This window comes from Amphibalanus amphitrite, unplaced genomic scaffold (assembly GCF_019059575.1).
Source record: "Amphibalanus amphitrite isolate SeventyFive unplaced genomic scaffold, NRLGWU_Aamphi_draft 001806F_arrow, whole genome shotgun sequence".
NCBI classification, from domain to species: Eukaryota; Metazoa; Arthropoda; class Thecostraca; order Balanomorpha; family Balanidae; genus Amphibalanus; species Amphibalanus amphitrite.
The window spans coordinates 73661-92284 of NW_024883299.1; the positions used below are offsets into that span (position 1 = coordinate 73661).

An 18624-nucleotide genomic window follows, 5' to 3' on the forward strand; every position below is an offset into this window, starting at 1 on the left:
TTCAACGAAGAATAAAATATGAGGGTGCAAATTTAATTTTTTATTTGTCGATTTGTCGTGGAACGCCCCCTCAGTCACGTGACCTCGAGGTCATCATGTATATCATTCGATGCGTCTTGACGAGCTGAACTCAATGAGACCATCCGCGCGGCTGTATCTTGTTCCTGTACCGAGTTATTGGCAAAAAAACTTTGGTGACCTTTGATGACGTCACATGACCTTACAGCTGCCCAACAGCAAAACAGACATCAAGGTAGTGAAGGTTGATCGTATATGAAGTCATGTATGGTATATGGGGCCATTCAGACCCGTTTTAGTGGTAAAAACAGGGAGTTGATTTTTCCTCTATTGACTTATAATGGGGAGGTCGCGAAATTGACCTGACCTTAGGTCACGACATCAAAATTCCGAGATATACAAATTGTAGCTACTAATGAACTAATAACATCCTGCGACTTTCAAAGGCCTCCGACATCTACTGTAGCTCTGGCACGGTGACAAAGTTGCAAAAAAGTGACTTGAGGTTGGGTCATTCAAAGTGACCTGGTGACCTGACCTTAAAAGTTAGGAGGTTCAAACTTGCACAACATGTGTAAAATTGATGAGAGAATAGTCGTACCAAATTTCGCGCCGCGGTTTTCCCGCTATCCGCGAAAAACCTCAGGGGGGGGGCGGATATCCGCCCCGCCCCCGTCGTTGCGCGTGTTAATATCGTTCGTTATCTGCTTAAAAAAGGCCGAAATATGCATAAATAAAATACAGTAACAATAACTACACGTTAGATACTGAAATACTGGCAGTTCTAATTACCTACTTAACAGTTCAGCAAAGCTTACAAATTTTCTTTAAAACAGAAGCCCTCGATGAAATCAAGCTATCCAAGAAAACGAAGAAAACCATCCAAGAAAACGTCTCGCGCAAAGTTTCTTGGATGGCTGGATTGCATTGCAAGACTGCAGTCTGCATCACACATACTTGAAAAGAACACACAAGAAATGTATTCTTGATTATTTGAATTGGACAAATTAATTCGTATATAATGTAAGATAAAAACACCAAAACCACCCAACGTTTCGTGTTATTCACTTTTTCAAGGGTGATATGACACAAACTATTATATCGTAAATGTTCGTTCATTCCAAACCGGTTTCGTTTCATACAAGAAACATCATCAGTGGTACACTTCACAAGTGTCAGTGGTAACGGACAAACAGCACAATAATAAATACACACATATACAGTTGGTGCACACGCTAAACATACATGTGGTCCTACAGGGCGCGATCGATAAAAGGTCAATAACATGAAGAGCTACACATTGTAAGCAAGGTTACCTGACAACAGACAGGGGATATGCCGATGTTGTGCCATTAAGCCTTGGCTTCAGTTGATGGATGAAAAGTGATTCCAAGATCCTGAGAGAATGTGATGGCTCGCTGCCTAAAATGGTGAAATCGTTGAAGGAGACAGGGGTGTCACATGTGTGACTGTGATCGCGAATGGACGATTGTTTTGGAGTTGTTAGAATATTACCAGTGCGGTCAGAAATGCCCTTATGTTCACATACCCTGGTGTACAAGCGTACATAGGTGGAACCTATGTACGATTCCTCGCACGAGGAACAACGAAACTGGTACACTACACCAGAGCGGATGCACATAGGGACATTGTCTTTGAATTTAAAGAGACTTCCAATGGTAAATCTATTCCTGAGAACTATCTTGGGGCTTAGGTATGGGTAAAACTTCTTAAACATCTCAGTTAGCTCATTTTGCATATTGATCGAACCCTTACCTAGATATGGGAGGACAAAATACTTCTCCAACTTTGGAACTGTTGGTGCAGTCATACTGCGCTTATTGAACATCTTGTCGAGCACTGTCCGGATAATTGTTTCAATAAACTGCTTGGGGTAGCCGTTCTTTTGGAAGAAATCTCTGATGAAGTTCAGCTCTATATCAATCAATTTGTAATTGGAGCAAAGGCGGAAGGCACGAGTCACAGCCGAATAAACTATTGCCCTTTTGACGGTTTGTGGGATAAAACTGAAAAAGCTCAATCCCAAGCCTGTAAAAGTGGGCTTTCGGAAAACGGACATCTGAAGGCGGTTGTTTCGACGCACTACGTTCAGGTCAAGAAATGACAGACAGCCATTATTTTCGATCTCTTTTGTAAAACGGATTTTGGTGTGCTGACTGTTCAGGTAAGTAAGAAAATGATCTATATGAGTCTCGTCTCTGAAGATGATAAAGCAATCATCTACGTATCTTCTGTAGTGAACAGGTCGAAACGCCACGGGACAGTCGCGTAACCACTTCTGTTCATGAAAACAGAGGAAGATGTTGGCGAAGGTCGGTCCAAGCGGCAGGCCCATACCGACGCCGTCTGTCTGTTTGAACAGGTCACCATTGAAAAGAAAGTAAGAATTGAGGGTCGCTGTTTCTAACATAAGTCTAAAAAGGTTTTTGGTGAACTTGACAACAGAATCCTTTCCATTGAAGACATAATTGATACAGATATCGATAGTTTCACGAACAGGTATGTTGGTAAACAAGTTTTCTATATAATAGTTTATGACAAACTCAGTAACTTACTTGCTTGTGAGTTTTATACTGCTCTTAAGGTTACCATGATATGACACATTTTACCTACAGAGTCAAGTACGTTTTTTCGGTTTCGTTCGAATATAGCGCGGGCACTTTTTCACAAATTTCCTCTGACTTGCATGACATATTGATACATACGTACACACATACTACAAATTAACGTCTTTCCTAGCCAACAGAGCAGACACCGAAGCTAGTCTAAAGAATCCACTCGAGGTGTTCAAAACATCACCTTTCGCAATAAACGCCGCTTCTATAATTCTCCGTTGGGTTTTAGAAAAGTTTTGATCCACATGTGTAGCCCGCGTCCAATCAGGTAAATGCCCTTCTTTCTCAGCGTGAATAACAAATGCATTAGAAAGTCTGTGATTGCGTAAATCCCCCCTGTGTTCACGGACCCGTGTTTTGAGACCCCTACCCAAGTCACCCAACCCAAGTCAGAGGAAATTTGTGAAAAAGTGCCCGCGCTATATTCGAACGAAACCGAAAAAACGTACTTGACTCTGTAGGTAAAATGTGTCATATCACCCTTGAAAAAGTGAATAACACGAAACGTTGGGTGGTTTTGGTGTTTTTATCTTACATTATATACGAATTAAATGTACTTGTTGAAGCACTTGCTGTATGTAAGGCATAGGTATAAGTTCTATGAGAAAAAACACTTTTAAATGGCCTCCTTACAATGAAATACCGAAAGATGAAATAATGAAATAATTATTGATGATTTCGACCACAGGTCATTATCAAAATAAGCCAGACAGAACTTTGTCAGACACAATGGGAAGCTCACAATATCGGCAGAAAAATTCACATTTTCAAACATTTCACGTGAACACATTGCATATAGAGCTCACCTAAAATGCTGCTACAACTAACGAATGAAGTATATGTTATAAGGTTAAGTCCTATAGCCAAGACAAAGTTTAAGAATGTTCCCTATAATATCCCCCCCCCCCCACACACACACACACACCAGAATAAATGACAACAGTGATTTAACAATCCCACAATCATTTCTAGATACGTTTACAACAAGTATCAGTAGGTAGATGTGCCACATACTCGATATGCACGTCTAAGAATAGGCACCTAAGCGATGACATGTAGGTACTTGACACAGTCTAAAATATGAACCAGGAAGAGACATTTCTATTTAGGATTGGTTTTCGCTCGCGAATGTACAGGGATTCCATTATCTTTCGATTCGGGTGATCTTTGGCTTTGTGTAAAATTTCCACTGACAAAGGGTGGTCAGGTAAGGTCTCACCAGCATGACATGCTCTAAAATGTTCACCCAAGGGGGTGTCCCTAGTCGCGTTCTTTGCATTGAGCACATGCTCATTGAAACGTAATCTTACTGGACGCTTACACTCCCCTATGTACTGTACACGCTCATCAGTTGAAGTTGAAGTGCATAGGTTAGAAGGGAAGTGTCAAGACAACGGACTAAAATAATGCGACAACAGCGCAATTCTGGACGCGCTCGGCCCCAACAGGATCAGCGGCGACCACAGGAGCAGCAGCAGCCACGGCAGCAGCAGCAGTCACCGGCGCAGCCAGGTCCTCGGCTACAGCAGCAGGCACAGGAGCCGTCTCCACCGCTTCCGCCGCCACCACCGCCTGAGCAGCAGCAGCAACAGCAACAGCAGCAGCAGCACCACCACCACCAGCAGCAGCAGCAGCAGCAGGGGCAGCGACAAACTCGAAGTGACGTTGATGGTTACCTTTCCTTACCTTATGTCGACGAGACCCTCTGTGCAAAGATAAATAACATAGCCAGACAATCGAAACTCAACGTAAAAGTGGCATGGACTAGTAAAAACACCCTAAGACATACTCTGATCAAATCTGACCTGACGCGTCCTGAGTGCCCGTCTGGCAGGCGTAGATGCAATGCATGCAGTTCAGGAATCGAGGGCAAGTGTACCACACCAGGGGTGGTTTACTGCGTCACTTGCAACCTATGCACTTCAACTTCAACTGATGAGCGTGTACAGTACATAGGGGAGTGTAAGCGTCCAGTAAGATTACGTTTCAATGAGCATGTGCTCAATGCAAAGAACGCGACTAGGGACACCCCCTTGGGTGAACATTTTAGAGCATGTCATGCTGGTGAGACCTTACCTGACCACCCTTTGTCAGTGGAAATTTTACACAAAGCCAAAGATCACCCGAATCGAAAGATAATGGAATCCCTGTACATTCGCGAGCGAAAACCAATCCTAAATAGAAATGTCTCTTCCTGGTTCATATTTTAGACTGTGTCAAGTACCTACATGTCATCGCTTAGGTGCCTATTCTTAGACGTGCATATCGAGTATGTGGCACATCTACCTACTGATACTTGTTGTAAACGTATCTAGAAATGATTGTGGGATTGTTAAATCACTGTTGTCATTTATTCTGGGGTGTGTGTGTGGGGGGGGGGGATATTATAGGGAACATTCTTAAACTTTGTCTTGGCTATAGGACTTAACCTTATAACATATACTTCATTCGTTAGTTGTAGCAGCATTTTAGGTGAGCTCTATATGCAATGTGTTCACGTGAAATGTTTGAAAATGTGAATTTTTCTGCCGATATTGTGAGCTTCCCATTGTGTCTGACAAAGTTCTGTCTGGCTTATTTTGATAATGACCTGTGGTCGAAATCATCAATAATTATTTCATTATTTCATCTTTCGGTATTTCATTGTAAGGAGGCCATTTAAAAGTGTTTTTTCTCATAGAACGAATTAAATGTATTCTTATTCTGTCTTTGGTTAGCAATTCCGACGAAGATCTGTGATCGAAATATCAATATCAATATATCCTTTTTGCTAAATTATATTTTACGAGGAAATGTTATGTGATACTAAAACTGCTTTTATGATTATGTTCCTCGTATGTAGGTAGTATTATGTTCCTCGCACAAGCGCTCAACAACATAAAACAGCTATCTTTTAGTTGTTGGCCCTCTGGAGGCCAAAAACAATTCTCCGAAAGACCTCAGAAAGAGCTTTCAAATGCGCTTTTCCAAGGCGCTGTAGCTCTATTGGTTCCCGAGTTTTGCGTTGTGTGTTACAAAAATTGTTGAAATTGACAAAATTTGACCTTTAACCCGCGCCCCACTGGGGTCTGCGTATAACACGCCCTACTGGGGGGGGGGCCTCCATAGCCCCCATCGTAACTCCGAAACTACTGGGCCGATCGTCAAAATTCAAACGGCGTCTGATAGCCCCGGAAAAATTGTCTAGCGAAACCTAATTTCATTGACCTCGAGGTCACCGATGACGTCACAGGTCAGGTCAAAGAAAAAATTATTAGCATTTTGGCTTGTTCACATTTTGGGCTCTGGCCGCCGTCTTACAAGTCAGATCAGGCTAATTTTTGGTTTACACACTCGTGAATAGATGCTCTAGATACTCTGAGGGTACCAAACTTGTACTTTGATTTTCAGGTCAAGGTCAGGTCATCACAGGTCACGGAAATATTATATCATGCGTCGGTCACGTGACACATGCTTTGTGGTCCATTTAGGCCATAGATTTCGAATTTGATGTCGTCTGTGTCATTCGAGGTCATTTTGAGTCGAATTTAGCTTAGGTCAGGTCACTTTCAGGTCAAAAAAGGTCAAATTTTGAAGTTAAAATGTTTCAACAAAAAAGATGTCTATTGGATGCAGTTTGAGCTCAGGAACACGATGGTGCTATTTATATTGGTGTACGATGTCAAATACGTACTGAAAAAAAAATTGATTTGAAAAATTTATAATTGTGAATTTTTTGCAATAATGCGTATAACTTGGCCATTTTTGAAGATATTAAGCTAAAACTTGCTGGAGTTAGTCATGGGCATGTGTTCTATCACAGATGTTCCGGTTTTTCGAAGTCAAAATTTTTTGAAAAAAAATATAAAATTTGAATTTTATGATATCAATTTTTTTCAAGTGACCATCCCACCTTAACATTAATTTTGAGTTGAAATAGTCAAATTGGTGGCCATGGCCTGCAAATAACGGTTTGGGCACTCACAACATCGAGAAATGCTTTAATTCGGAGATATGGAATTTCAAACTTGCAGTTTTCGGATTCTAAGGGGCTAATGCATTGAGATGCCCCCTTAGAATTTGTGACGTCAGCGGTGATCTAACGATTTTAAAACCTTATACTAACATCTTTGTGAAGCAGTGGTGGTATATGCTATTTGCGCGCAACATCTGCCGCGAACGCCGCACTTCCAAAATGAAGTCGCTAGGAACAGCTGAGGTCCCCAAAAAGTAAACAAAAGTAAATGTCTAATATCTTGAAAACCGGTGAATATTTTTCGGTGAAATTTGGTAGATATTCGTTTTTGCTCTTTCTGAACCGAGCGACATCACTTTCAGGCCAATTCATTGACTTTTTTGAAGGTGGGAGGGTCCCTTTAAATTTTCGAAATTTTGAAAATCCGAGATAGCAGTTTGATAGCGCGGTCTGTTCTGAGTCCTATCATGCAAAGAAATTAGATCTAGGTTAAAAACTGAGCTCTTGGGAGCGATTGCCGTGGTTCAATGTTTTGCGTCGAAATCGGCCGAACATGACGTAACTCTGACGTCATTTCCGGCCGACCTATGGTAGCTACGAAGTTCATATTTTGACACAATGTGTCAAATTGATGCAGCCGAAGGTACTGAAAGTTTCGCGTCGATACGTCCAGCGGTTTGGAAGTTATTGCAGAAAAACGGGAGGGGGCCCCCCAGTGGGGCGCGGGTTAATGGCCTCTGGTGACCTGCCTTTGAACTGACCTAAGACCTAAAAAGCATGACCAAAGTATTTCTGCCATTATATTTGACGTTCGTTCGAATGCCGCTTACCGCGTGTCGCTACATGACCAAGGAGCCGAGTTAGTCGGGGGTGTTGAGACCCCCCCCCCTCCCCGGCCCTGCACGGTTGGCACCGAGCACCGGCCCGGCGCGGGTTAATTGGGTTAAATCAAGCATACCCGCTCGTGTCGTGCCTCACGCTGTGTTCAGATTCATGAAGAATATATTGACCGCTAAAACAAATTTGTTCCATTATTTTTATGGCAGGGAAGAAGGAATTGGTAAGGTACCACCTACCTCGCCGGCCGGCTGTGCTGACTTGAAGATATCATAAGGCTGAAGGATCTTCTCGTAGTGGTGTTTTAACGTAAAACTGAGGTGGTGTTTGGCCGTGGGAAAGCCCATTCGGTGTGCGATCTGGTTCCAGCGGCGGCTTTGGGAGACGGCGTCCGGTCCACCTGGCAACACAAGGCACCGCGTCCAACGGGTCAGTACTCGCCCACCTGGCAACACCAGGCACCGCGTCCAACGGCACCTTGCCCGCCTGGCAACACCAGGCACCGCGTCCAACGGCACCTTGCCCGCCTGGCAACACCAGGTACCGCGTCCAACGGCACCTTGCCCGCCTGGCAACACCAGGTACCGCGTCCAACAGCACCTTGCCCGCCTGGCAACACCAGGCACCGCGTCCAACGGGTCAGCGCTCCCCCCCCCCCCTGTGCTCCCCGTCCCCGTCAGCGCTCCCCTGTTCCAACTGTGCCTACAACCCAATCGGGGATCGCTCCAGTGTCAAGACAGTGGCTCCGCTAGGAGAATACGAAAAGTTTACTATAATAGACATTTTTCAGCTACCACCTTAACTCGCGTCCCGTCGAGGTCTGGCAGGTTTCAGTCCCTGTGGGGAAGGTCAAAGCCCCCCCCCCCCCCGTCGTATCTCAGGAACCAACAGTCGGATCAGAAAAAATAAAACAGTGTTCGAAAGATGTCATCGAGATGCACCGGAGCCTGTTGGTACAGCATTGGACTCCCGGTGGTGAGAGCCCGGGTTCGAATCGCTCCGGCGCAAGATATTTGAGACTCCTGACGGGCATGGTCTGCGGTTGGTGGGAGCAGTCGCAACTAGTCGGAGTCAGTTGAGTCGGACAGGACGTGTCCGGCTTTGAAGGGCACGTTAAACTTTGGCATTTAAATTCTCCCGTTACCAGGAATTGCGCGATCGGACGATAGGGGTCGGGTCTACGCAACAAGCTCTGCTTAGCGTGGGCTCCGCCTCTGACAAGCCGTCCATTCAAACATTCGAGCTAAATTCTTTCTTTAATGCACAATAAACAGCATCAATGACTCAATTTTTAACCCATGACGTCACAGAAAGGTCAAACGAGGTCAAATCTGTCCAATTTACGACTAGCAGTCGGTCATAAAAAATAATGTAGATTTCTCAAATCAGTCTGGAAAGGATAAAATTCATGGATTTGACCCGTGATAGTCATCTGAATGGATGATGACAAGTGACGTCACGAGAGGGGTCGGCCTCCACCTACGACTAGGCACAAACGTGACGCGTGGTATGGAACGGCATGCCGAACTTTGATATTTGAATAGCTATGAAGGCAACTCGTACATCTGTACGTCACAGCAACCTGGTTGGCCTTTTTCCTTTGAGCTATGACGTCACGGGAAGGTTAAAAAGGTCAAATTGTATCGGTTTGCAATCACAAACATTCTATTACGTAAAAGGGACTTATCACGTAAAAAAAGAGACGGGACTTTTCATACTTACTGTAGAAGAAATGGATATGCATCATAAATCTTACCCTAGACTAGTTTCAAGTACCTACACATGTTGGTAATAATGTTACGTCATAAGAAGAGTCACTATATTTAATCCTTCAAATGGCTATAATCATAGCAGTTTTAGACATTTTGTTTTTTTTCGGCATGTATGAATAATAAGAATAAGAGAAACCATATGTACAGGGTGTCTCAAAAATTCGTTGACACATTTTCCATGCCAGAAAAGCATATAAGAACCAGTCAAAATATACCGCATTGATGCCTATGTGTACAGGGTGTCCCAGAATTACCCGGCCATTTATTTTCTGGCTAAAAGTACGACTGCGCTCGCTTCTAATGATATACAAGCATCATACTTTTATCAGATATCCCTTAGCTATCGAGATTGGGGACTGTGTGCTTTTGGTGGCCGGTAACGACTCGAATCAATTATTATCCAGAGTCAAGTAAGAGTAGTCCTTTTCCGTTTTCAGCTTAAGCCACTAATAGGCAAACATGGTGAATCAACTCCCGTTCTCAACTTTGTAAACGGACTTTCGGCATGGTTTTTGCTGGAGAGCTTCAGCAGCTCATCTGCAAGCAGTTAGGATTGAGCAAAGCGCAATTATATCAGCTAACGAAGCCAGAGAGAGCAAGAGATAAACCTGATTGACAAGCTTGGGCTCGGCCAAAAAGGGCCATGCACCAGTTGTCAAACAACTGGTTGTTTGTCATAGACAACAAACGTCACCGATATAGCTAAAAACTAGCTAAACAATAGATCAGGATTATTTACAAAACATCAGTCTACTTTGCACCACTATCTTCGACAAAATTTTGGAATTTGGGGTCCTTCGCCTGAAAAATATGCGAAAACTACGGGAAAAGCAGCGAAAATCTCTACAATACATCCCAAAAACATAACATATACAACACAAAAGTATATTAAAGCATACTTTGTGGTCTAACGAAGGTATTCTGTCATTTGAACCGCCCGAAAAAGGCGTGTGTGAAGGTCAGATGGCTACAACGCCCCAACAGCAGAGACGGCCAGGCACCCGTCGAAAATCAAATTGTGAGACATTTTGAGCCACCGTGCACTCATTGGGCTTGATATGATGGCCCAAAGACAACCGTTAGCACAGGGTACTACTGCAGTAATATTCTACCAGTGCGAAAACTGGATGCCGTGAACCAAATGGCCATGAACGGGTTTGTTTTGGAAACCAAATCTGTTGGAAGCCAAAGGTTGCGCATTGTTCAGACATGGAGCTTCTCCACTCCAGATGTAAAAAACGCAGCAAAAGTGGCGTAGGCAGAAATTTTTGTTTTGGGGGATAATAACTTATGGCCTGGGAACACTTTGATGTCAAGTTTATCTTATATGATCGTATTATCCTCCGGCAAGAGGTCAAAGAAAACAGGCCTACACCCAGTTTCGGGAGACCCGTAAAACAACTGAGACCAGCAATGGCTGGCATTTTCCATCATTGTCGGCTGATCTTGTAACAAGCGTATCTGTTGCATGTGCTATTTCACAGCCACCCTAGTTGACTATATAGGACGGTAAAAAGAAAAAAGCGCAATCATGTTTGCCTTGTTTTATACGCTAATTAACAATGTCTGGGTAATTATGGGACACCCTGTACAGTCGTAATAGTACCGCACAAAGTAACGGTGGATCCATCAAGCCTGACCGAGGAAGGGCCTGCTAAATTTGAGTCATCGAATCCATTGACATCCTCGTCCATTCCCCCAGGTCAATTGGTTCGGTAACTTTCAGATTATAGACGGCCCTTCCTCGGTCAGGCTTGATGGATCCACCGTTACTTTGAGCGGTACTTTTAAAACAGACTAGTGTACACTAGACAAATAACCGAAGGTTTGTTGTCAATAGTTAAAACACTATTCTTTAGAATTGTGTTTTTCTATTGAAAAACAAATCTGAGTTCCCTGACAAATTGGCAAAAGTATACGTGCTTTGACAACGAATTCGGAATGTTAGAAACCAAGTCCTTTGCTGTAGTTCCAAAAATATTTGCCCATACCGATTTTTGTCGCTCCGTCAGCTGCCGGAGGCTGATAAAAGGTGGCCTGCTTTCAAGTCTTTGCAGGGAATTCTCCCGTAGTTTCTGCCTCGGATTTAGGTTTGACGAGCCTTCACGGCCACATTTGCTTCTCCCTGAGAGCCGACAGCTTGCATCGACACCATTCATGAGTATTTTCTAGGTATTATCTGGCAGCAACTCCTTCACGAAAATTGGCGCCGACATCCAAAGCATAATTTTCCTTTTGAAAGCGACCCCATTCCTGAACAAACGGGAAGTGCCAGGGGTAAATTTTTCGCATCATATCGTAGCAGAATGTGTCGGCCGTCTGTTTCTGAAGCACATTGTGCAAATTTTGCAAATCCCAAACGCTCACCATGCTCCGTGCCAAAACATTCGCTGGGTAGCGGAGTGTTTTCCTCAAGAGAGCTTCTGCCTTGTAAACGGCCTAAGCAGCCAGTCTATTATGTGGTGTTGGGATTTTGTGTCCGAGGGAAAGCTATTCGCTCCAGATTTGCCTCTTAACCCTCGCCCTGGCAAGGCATTTTTCATAACACGGCCTGGCAGGGGGGTGAGGGTCGATGCGACCCCCCCCCCCCCTCGCGATTGGCTCCTATGGCACCTAGAAACACCAAATTTGGTAGGTAGGTGGGCCCCCTGGAGTTCTCGCCCCTGTGCAAATTTAGTTGCTCTAGGTCAATATTTAGGGGGGTTTTGGGGGGTATAAATGTAAAAATTTCGCTAAAAACAGATCAAAAGTTTTTCGCTTATAACTTTTGATCTAATTCAGATAGAGCAAAAAGAAAAGCACCAGTGAACTCAGCACGTCAAGGCGCGTCGAATGATATACTTTTTAGCTTGCTTAACCCATTAGAGCCGAAAACTTTTTTTGTCGACTTTCACTGCGATTTTAACATATGTTTGTCAGGCACCCTTTAGTGGAATACATGTGCATTTTTAGCCAGATCACGAAACCGGAAGTGTACGTTTCCGGTCTGGCAGCTTTTGCTGCCAAGCGTATCTTACATAGTCAAAAATGGAGTGGTTTGTCATATTTCAAAGCACAAACATATCAAAACCGCGAGGAAATGATCTTTCGATACCAACAACCTTTGCCACAGAGTGTCTCCTGTTGGTGCATGTACAGTTTTCACGAACTATTTTATTTACGTACCAGATATGATCTTGAATATGTGCAATTGTTCGGATTTCCATTCGACCGTAGCCTGCAAATAACGACCGTAGCCAATAATTATCAAGAATAATGAACTCAAAATCCAGACCTCAGCTAACAGTTCAGCTCGTTCTGAGAGATCATGTTCTTTCTCTCATTATTTCAGCTCACACGCGCTTCCCCTCCCCACAAAATCTTATATAGGATGCGACGAAGGTTTTGATGACTTCCGTCGACCGTTTATTTAAAGCAACTTGGCGTGTTTCCAATGTGCTCCTAAATATCGCGTTCCTTTCAACGAATTGTGTCCCTGAGTCTTTCTCTGAAGCGGAGATTATCTGAAAAGCTGACCTTTACCAATGGGGTTCACTGGCATGGGTAATTGTTTAACCATTGAACGGCGCATTTACTGAACGCCTAAGCATGAAGGTTTAGCTTTACAGTTGAGAGGTTCGTAGTTGCGCTGTTGGCATGCTCCAAGCTGGCAAGTGGCAACACATGGAAGGACGCTGCCTCACACTTCTAAGCCCCCGTTTTCACCAACAAGCGCTGGTGGAAGAAGTTTAGGGACAAGTAGCGTCACGCATAAGCCCCAATCAGCATGGTCCTCCTGCGTCTCAACCGTCGCCAAGATCGTCATGAAGAAAGCACCTGGGAAGTCTGACCATTCTGCGGAGAATCTGAAGTCTTATTCATAATGATCACTCGGATAATGTTGTCCATTGATAAGGGAGGAACGCCCTTTGACTGAAGGCGCTTGACTATTGGTGCGGCCAAAATAACGAAAATCAGCAAGCCCAGAGCCCTCAGATTTGCACGAAACGGAGAATCTGGCCGGTAGAAGAGTGGAAACGGAGTAGGTATGTAGAAGCGGGTCTAGTTCGGCGACGAGTCTCCGTTTCAATGGTTTCACCACACGGACCCCCAAAACGAGCATGGGCTGAAAACGCGGCCCAAGTTCCGACAGACTTCTGCGAAAAATTCTCGCCGCAATGGTATGTCGAACGATCACGATGTCCTAGCAGGGCCTGAGCTGAACCAGCTGGACGTGATCTAGCAAAAGACGAAGTCGATCCCGACTACTACCTAGAAAACATACTGAAAAAGCGTGCATTTGGCATTAAAAGACCACTACCCCGTGCTCCAACGGCGCCTGGTGTCCCGCAGGTCGGACAGCATTTTCATGCTGGACGGTACTCCATCTCATCGATCTTCCGGAACTAGGCGGTGTCAGGACCATCTGTCCGATATCTGGGGGAAGGACACTTGGCTAGGGAACAGTCCTGGCCTAAATCCAATCGAATTATTTTGGAGGATAGTGCAGCAGGAGCTGGACATATACGAACTTTCCGGCGACCTCGGACAGCTCGGAAGGGCGCTCAAGTCCCAGGCGCCCCTTTTTCACATGGAGGACGTCCCTTTAAGCTTTATAGGCACCCCTCTTTCCCGTGTAAGCGCGTATTTGGTCATTAAAGGCGCCCCTATAGGTCTCAGAGGCGCCCCTCTTTCTTGTGCAATGCGCCTCTTTTTCATATGCAATGCGCCCCTTTTTCGCATAAAGGTGCCCTAGGGACATTACATGCACCCCTATAGACCTTACAGGTGTCCCTCTTTCTCGTAGAGGCGCCCCATTGGGCTTCATAGGCGCCCCTCTTCGGCATGCAGGCGCCCCTCTTCGGCATGCAGGCGCCCCTCTTTCGTGCAAATGCGCCATTATGGCCAGGACCTTCGTAGGCGCCCCTCTTTTGCATGGGGGGCGGGAGCGGGGCGGGGGGCGGGGGCGACCCCATAGTTAGGCCTCAAAGGCGCCCCAACAGGCCTAGGAGGCGCCCCTCTTCCCGTTCATCTATAGAGCCACGGCACCACCTTCCCTTAGGCGACGGCGCGCCCCTTGAGGGATGGCGCCTCTGATGACAGTTTGTCCGCACCACTCCGTTCAACGTCCCTGCTTCAGCAATGGCGGAATACATTACACGCCTGGTAGTGTGTCGGTATGCAATGCTCTGCAGACAAGAATAAATAGCAGAAACCCCGGTAATGACCATTTTTGGAAAGGCAAAGAACTGGGGCATTACACTATGAGCCATAAAGCCAGACATTGTTGCTCACTTACGAATGGCATAGCAAAAAGAACGTAACTGCTCCATTTTTGACTACGTAAGATACGGTTGGCAGCTTTTGCTGCCACTTAAATAAAACGCACGATTGGCGGTACTTAGAGAAATTTATGTCGCACCTAAGCTCTTCCCATTGATAATCACACATTTCTTTACAATAATCAATAATAAAAAGGTAACATTTATTCACACCACCTTCGCAACTGACTTCTTTGGTGTCCGCCGCACGGCCGCCATCGCGCGCCCCTTGCACCCCCGCGATAAATTGTTTATTTCTCAGCCCATTCGCTTTCTCGATCAATAATTCGGAGCGCACATGTCGTGCATTGTTTTGGTCTTCCGTTCGGGTGAGAACTTTGAAAGTTCACCGCAACGTTTAGGAATGCGGCGCTATTTTGTCCTGTGGCAGCAAAAGCTGCCAAGCGTATCTAAAGCGTACTTAAGCAAGCTAAAGGGTAAAGTTTTTTCTTAAATTTTAAGTAAACTTAAATTAATAAATTAAGTTTCTCAGTGCTTGTGCGAGGATCATATTAAAGCATTTTGATTAATGACCTTACCCTCGTAGTTTGAAAAAGTTAGATCGAAACACTTGTTTATTAATAATTTCGAGCACAGCTCTTCATCAGAATACAAGGCTAAAAATCAGAATCAAAGCTAAATATTCTTTTAGCTTTGGATTCTGATGAAGAGCTGTGCTCGAAATTATTAATAAACAAGTGTTTCGATCTAACTTTTTCAAACTACGAGGGTAAGGTCATTAATCAAAATGCTTTAATAAATTAAGTTAAAGTTAACCAAATTGCATCATATCGCATATCATTCGATTCGGCTGATCACCAGCAACACTATGATACCATTTTTTAAGCTCTAGCGTCATTATGTGCCAAGTCATTGGCAAAAACGTCATTTGACCTCAGTTGACCTCATTTGACCTGACCCATGGATAAGTACACCAAACAAAGAAGCACCAAGTGACCTGACGTTAAGTACTGTGGTTTCAAAGCACAAAAGTGATAGAACGAAACGGATATCTCCAGTATTTTCCGAATTTAGTATTTTCCCATTGGCTTAACATTACGACGTAATGACCTCTAACTGACCTCAGGTCAGTGACCTCAAAAAACCCGAACTATATGTTATACAACTCGGCGAACTTAGCAGATCCTGAAAGTTTGAAGAAAATCAGTGCAAAACTGTGAGTTGGACAGGTGCAAAAAGAAAATTGAAATTTGACCATGACCTTGTACCGGTTTGTCTGACCTGGTGACCTGACCCAAGGTCAGCCGGACCTGAAATTTTCAGGTCATATGTGAAAAGGTTGCCCCTTAGGCTCTGCCAAATTTTGCGGCGCTGCGCGCCGCCGTTTTTACGCTATCTTCGAAAAACCTTAGGGGGGTCGCATCGACCCCCCCCCTGCCAGGGCGAGGGTTAATACTTCGTAGGATCAAACTTAACATTTATTTACCTTTTTGGGGCCAAGTGTCCTTGACAATGACGATTTTTGTGCTATTTTCTAAAAAAAAAATTAACGTTTTAGAAATAATGAAGAATTTTGAACGTTGCTTTGTCTTTATTTTACCATGACCTGCTATTTTTGGAACTGGGTAGCTTTTACTTGTGAGCTTCTTGTCAGTTTTCAATAGTTATGGCCGCATTTTCAGCTGCTTTCTGGCATTCGAGTCTCCTGTCGTACAGTAGCGGCGGAACACCTTCAATGAACGGGGGGGGGGGCACTGCCGACTTTTGGTCCCATTCTTTCCATGCAACGCCCATAGGGCTAATATTAAAATGCCAAAATCAAAGGGGGGCACGGTGCCCCGGTGCCCTCCCCGTTCCGCCGCCTATGCTGTCGTACGAGGGTCGTTCAAAACGCTATTAGTTTGGGATGGATTCGTCCTTGAAAATTTTTAGCCACCATTTTTTTAATGATCATCACATTGTACCCATCCTCGCCGACACTTTTGCTATGTGTAACTTCCGACTTAACAATTCCCATTACTCCTGAAACAGAGAGTTTCACAACAGACTCGATTTTGCGACCTCCGTTTTTATGCCTGACTCATGATCAGAGGTCAGAGGTGAACCCTTTTTGTGAGCTCATGAAGGGTCGAACGTATTTAAAAACATTGACACTGCTCTAGGACGGTTTTTAACAATGTCCATGCAAAATTTCGACCTTAAATTTCTTGTTAATTCAGAAGTATTGACGAAAAAGCATGGCTGGTACGTGTCAACGAACTTTTGAGACACCCTGTACTCTGACGTACATGGTGATCAATAACGAATGAAGTAAAGACGTAAAGAATCCCGGTGGGAAGCAAATCATATAAATTTTAACACATTAACAATACACTGCTAGATTGACATTTATTGAGCATTTGACATAACACAAACGGAGTTCAGTTGTGACACTTCGTTTGTCCATGGGACGTACTCAAAGTGTCCTCCCCTCTCCGCGCAGCAGAGCTCGGCCCGGTGCCGGGTGTGCCGCACCATGCGACTCAGATGGTCGCTGACCATCCTATATGGGCGAAGCCTTCGAGGACTCACGACACCCTTCAGTTCATTGAGGGTCTTGAGTTCGCTCCGAAACTTCTTAAAGGTAGTGTGCCAACTTCCAATGATTTCCCATTTTATTTTTCCTAGGATAAGAAGCTTCTGTTTTAACCTAATATCGCAAAAAAAATCAAAAATGGGCCTAAAATAGTGCTTTTTTTCGCCTAAAAGTTTATCGGTTTTTCGATATGTATAACAACTGTACTAGTGGGCTGACCTGCAAACAGGCGTCGGCAACAATCGCGAATGCGGCGCATATGTGACAATAAGCAAAGGTCATTATAGAGTTACGACGTACGGGAATGAGTTATCAGCTGGGGCATTCCACGATAGATCGTACCAGGCCCGTCACTCTCATCTCTCAGATTTTAATGAAAATCGGTCCTCGGGGTAATCACTAATCATAGGCCCCAAAGACGCCTGGCAAAATATCAGACTTCTCAGATCAAAACTTTTTTAGTTATATTGCATTACAATTTTTTAACTTCGGTTTGTAACGGTGAGTTTGATGGCCTATAACTCAAGAACGGGTTAAGCAACCAACAAAAAGTAAACAACACTAAGCTTGCGGTGAATCAAAAATTAATATTACTATTTAAAAATTCCAATGAAAAAAATTCATTGTTGAGCAAAAACCTTTATCGTTTTTCATTTGCCTCTAATAACTTTTGGGACCAAAATTTTTCACATTTTTATTTTTTTTTCAAAATAAACTTCATGTCATTGCAAATCGACATGCAAAAAATTAGAAAGGTGTTCTTTCTATAAGTTCCTCATTTTCCCGCAAACAAAATGGGTTTCGGAGGGGTTGATACGACCCCAGCACGCCGTTTCGCTTCTAATAGAGCTACAGCCTCGCGGAAAAAACGAGCGTGTGTGCCGTTACAAGTCGCAGCGATTGATACCCGATTTTAAGGTCTCAGGTTAACCGGTAGCGTCTGAGGTCAGGTCAAGTGACTGAAGTTACGGGTTCGGTATTTACTAAATAACTTCGCAAAAAATGGCCGCAGAGCCGCGATTTTGGCATCATTGTGTTCGCCTTGCTCAGGTGCATCGAATGGTATACTTTTTGCTAGGGTGAGGTCAACTTAAGTAGTTGACCTCGGGTCAAGGTCAGGTCAGAGCCCCTCAGGTCACGAAGCTGGGCAAAGGGTATCATATGGTATATCATTCGATTCGGAAGGTCTTCCCGAGTCCATTGGTGGCTTTCCCGACTCTCTAGCTCCATTTGATCGGGAGTTATGGACGAAAAACTCGTACGACCCTAATGACGTCATAAATGACGTCACGCAAGGTTAACAATGCAAAAGTAAAGCATTGGACTTCACAAGGAGTGCATGAAATCACGATACCATGTACAGTCACCAGCACTTGCTACCCATCACCCCCGGACGGCGGGGGAGCAAGCTACCACCGCCCTTGCGAGACTAGCGCCGCCATGCGCCAAGAAGTGGAAATACCACGTGACTGAGGCCACGTGAGGGCAGGGTCACGTGATGGAGGGGCGGAGCATAGTAGCTTTAGCGCCCGACACTAACTGAAATGCGGCGCTGTGATTGGGCGCCTTA

The 18624-nt window shown here is 44.5% G+C and overlaps 1 protein-coding gene across 1 annotated transcript in view; it reads right to left on the minus strand.

Annotated features, from left to right (window-relative positions):
• Positions 1–9230, minus strand: part of LOC122375266 (lysine-specific demethylase lid-like) — a 55515-nt gene extending 46285 nt beyond the window's left edge. Inside the window, exons 1-2 of the mRNA XM_043354547.1 lie at positions 9227–9230; positions 7686–7846 (exon numbers count right to left, since the gene is read on the minus strand). Of these exons, the coding sequence (XP_043210482.1) occupies positions 7686–7846; positions 9227–9230 (165 nt within the window). The remainder of the gene's footprint in view (positions 1–7685; positions 7847–9226) is intronic.
• Positions 9231–18624: the final 9394 nt, after the last annotated feature.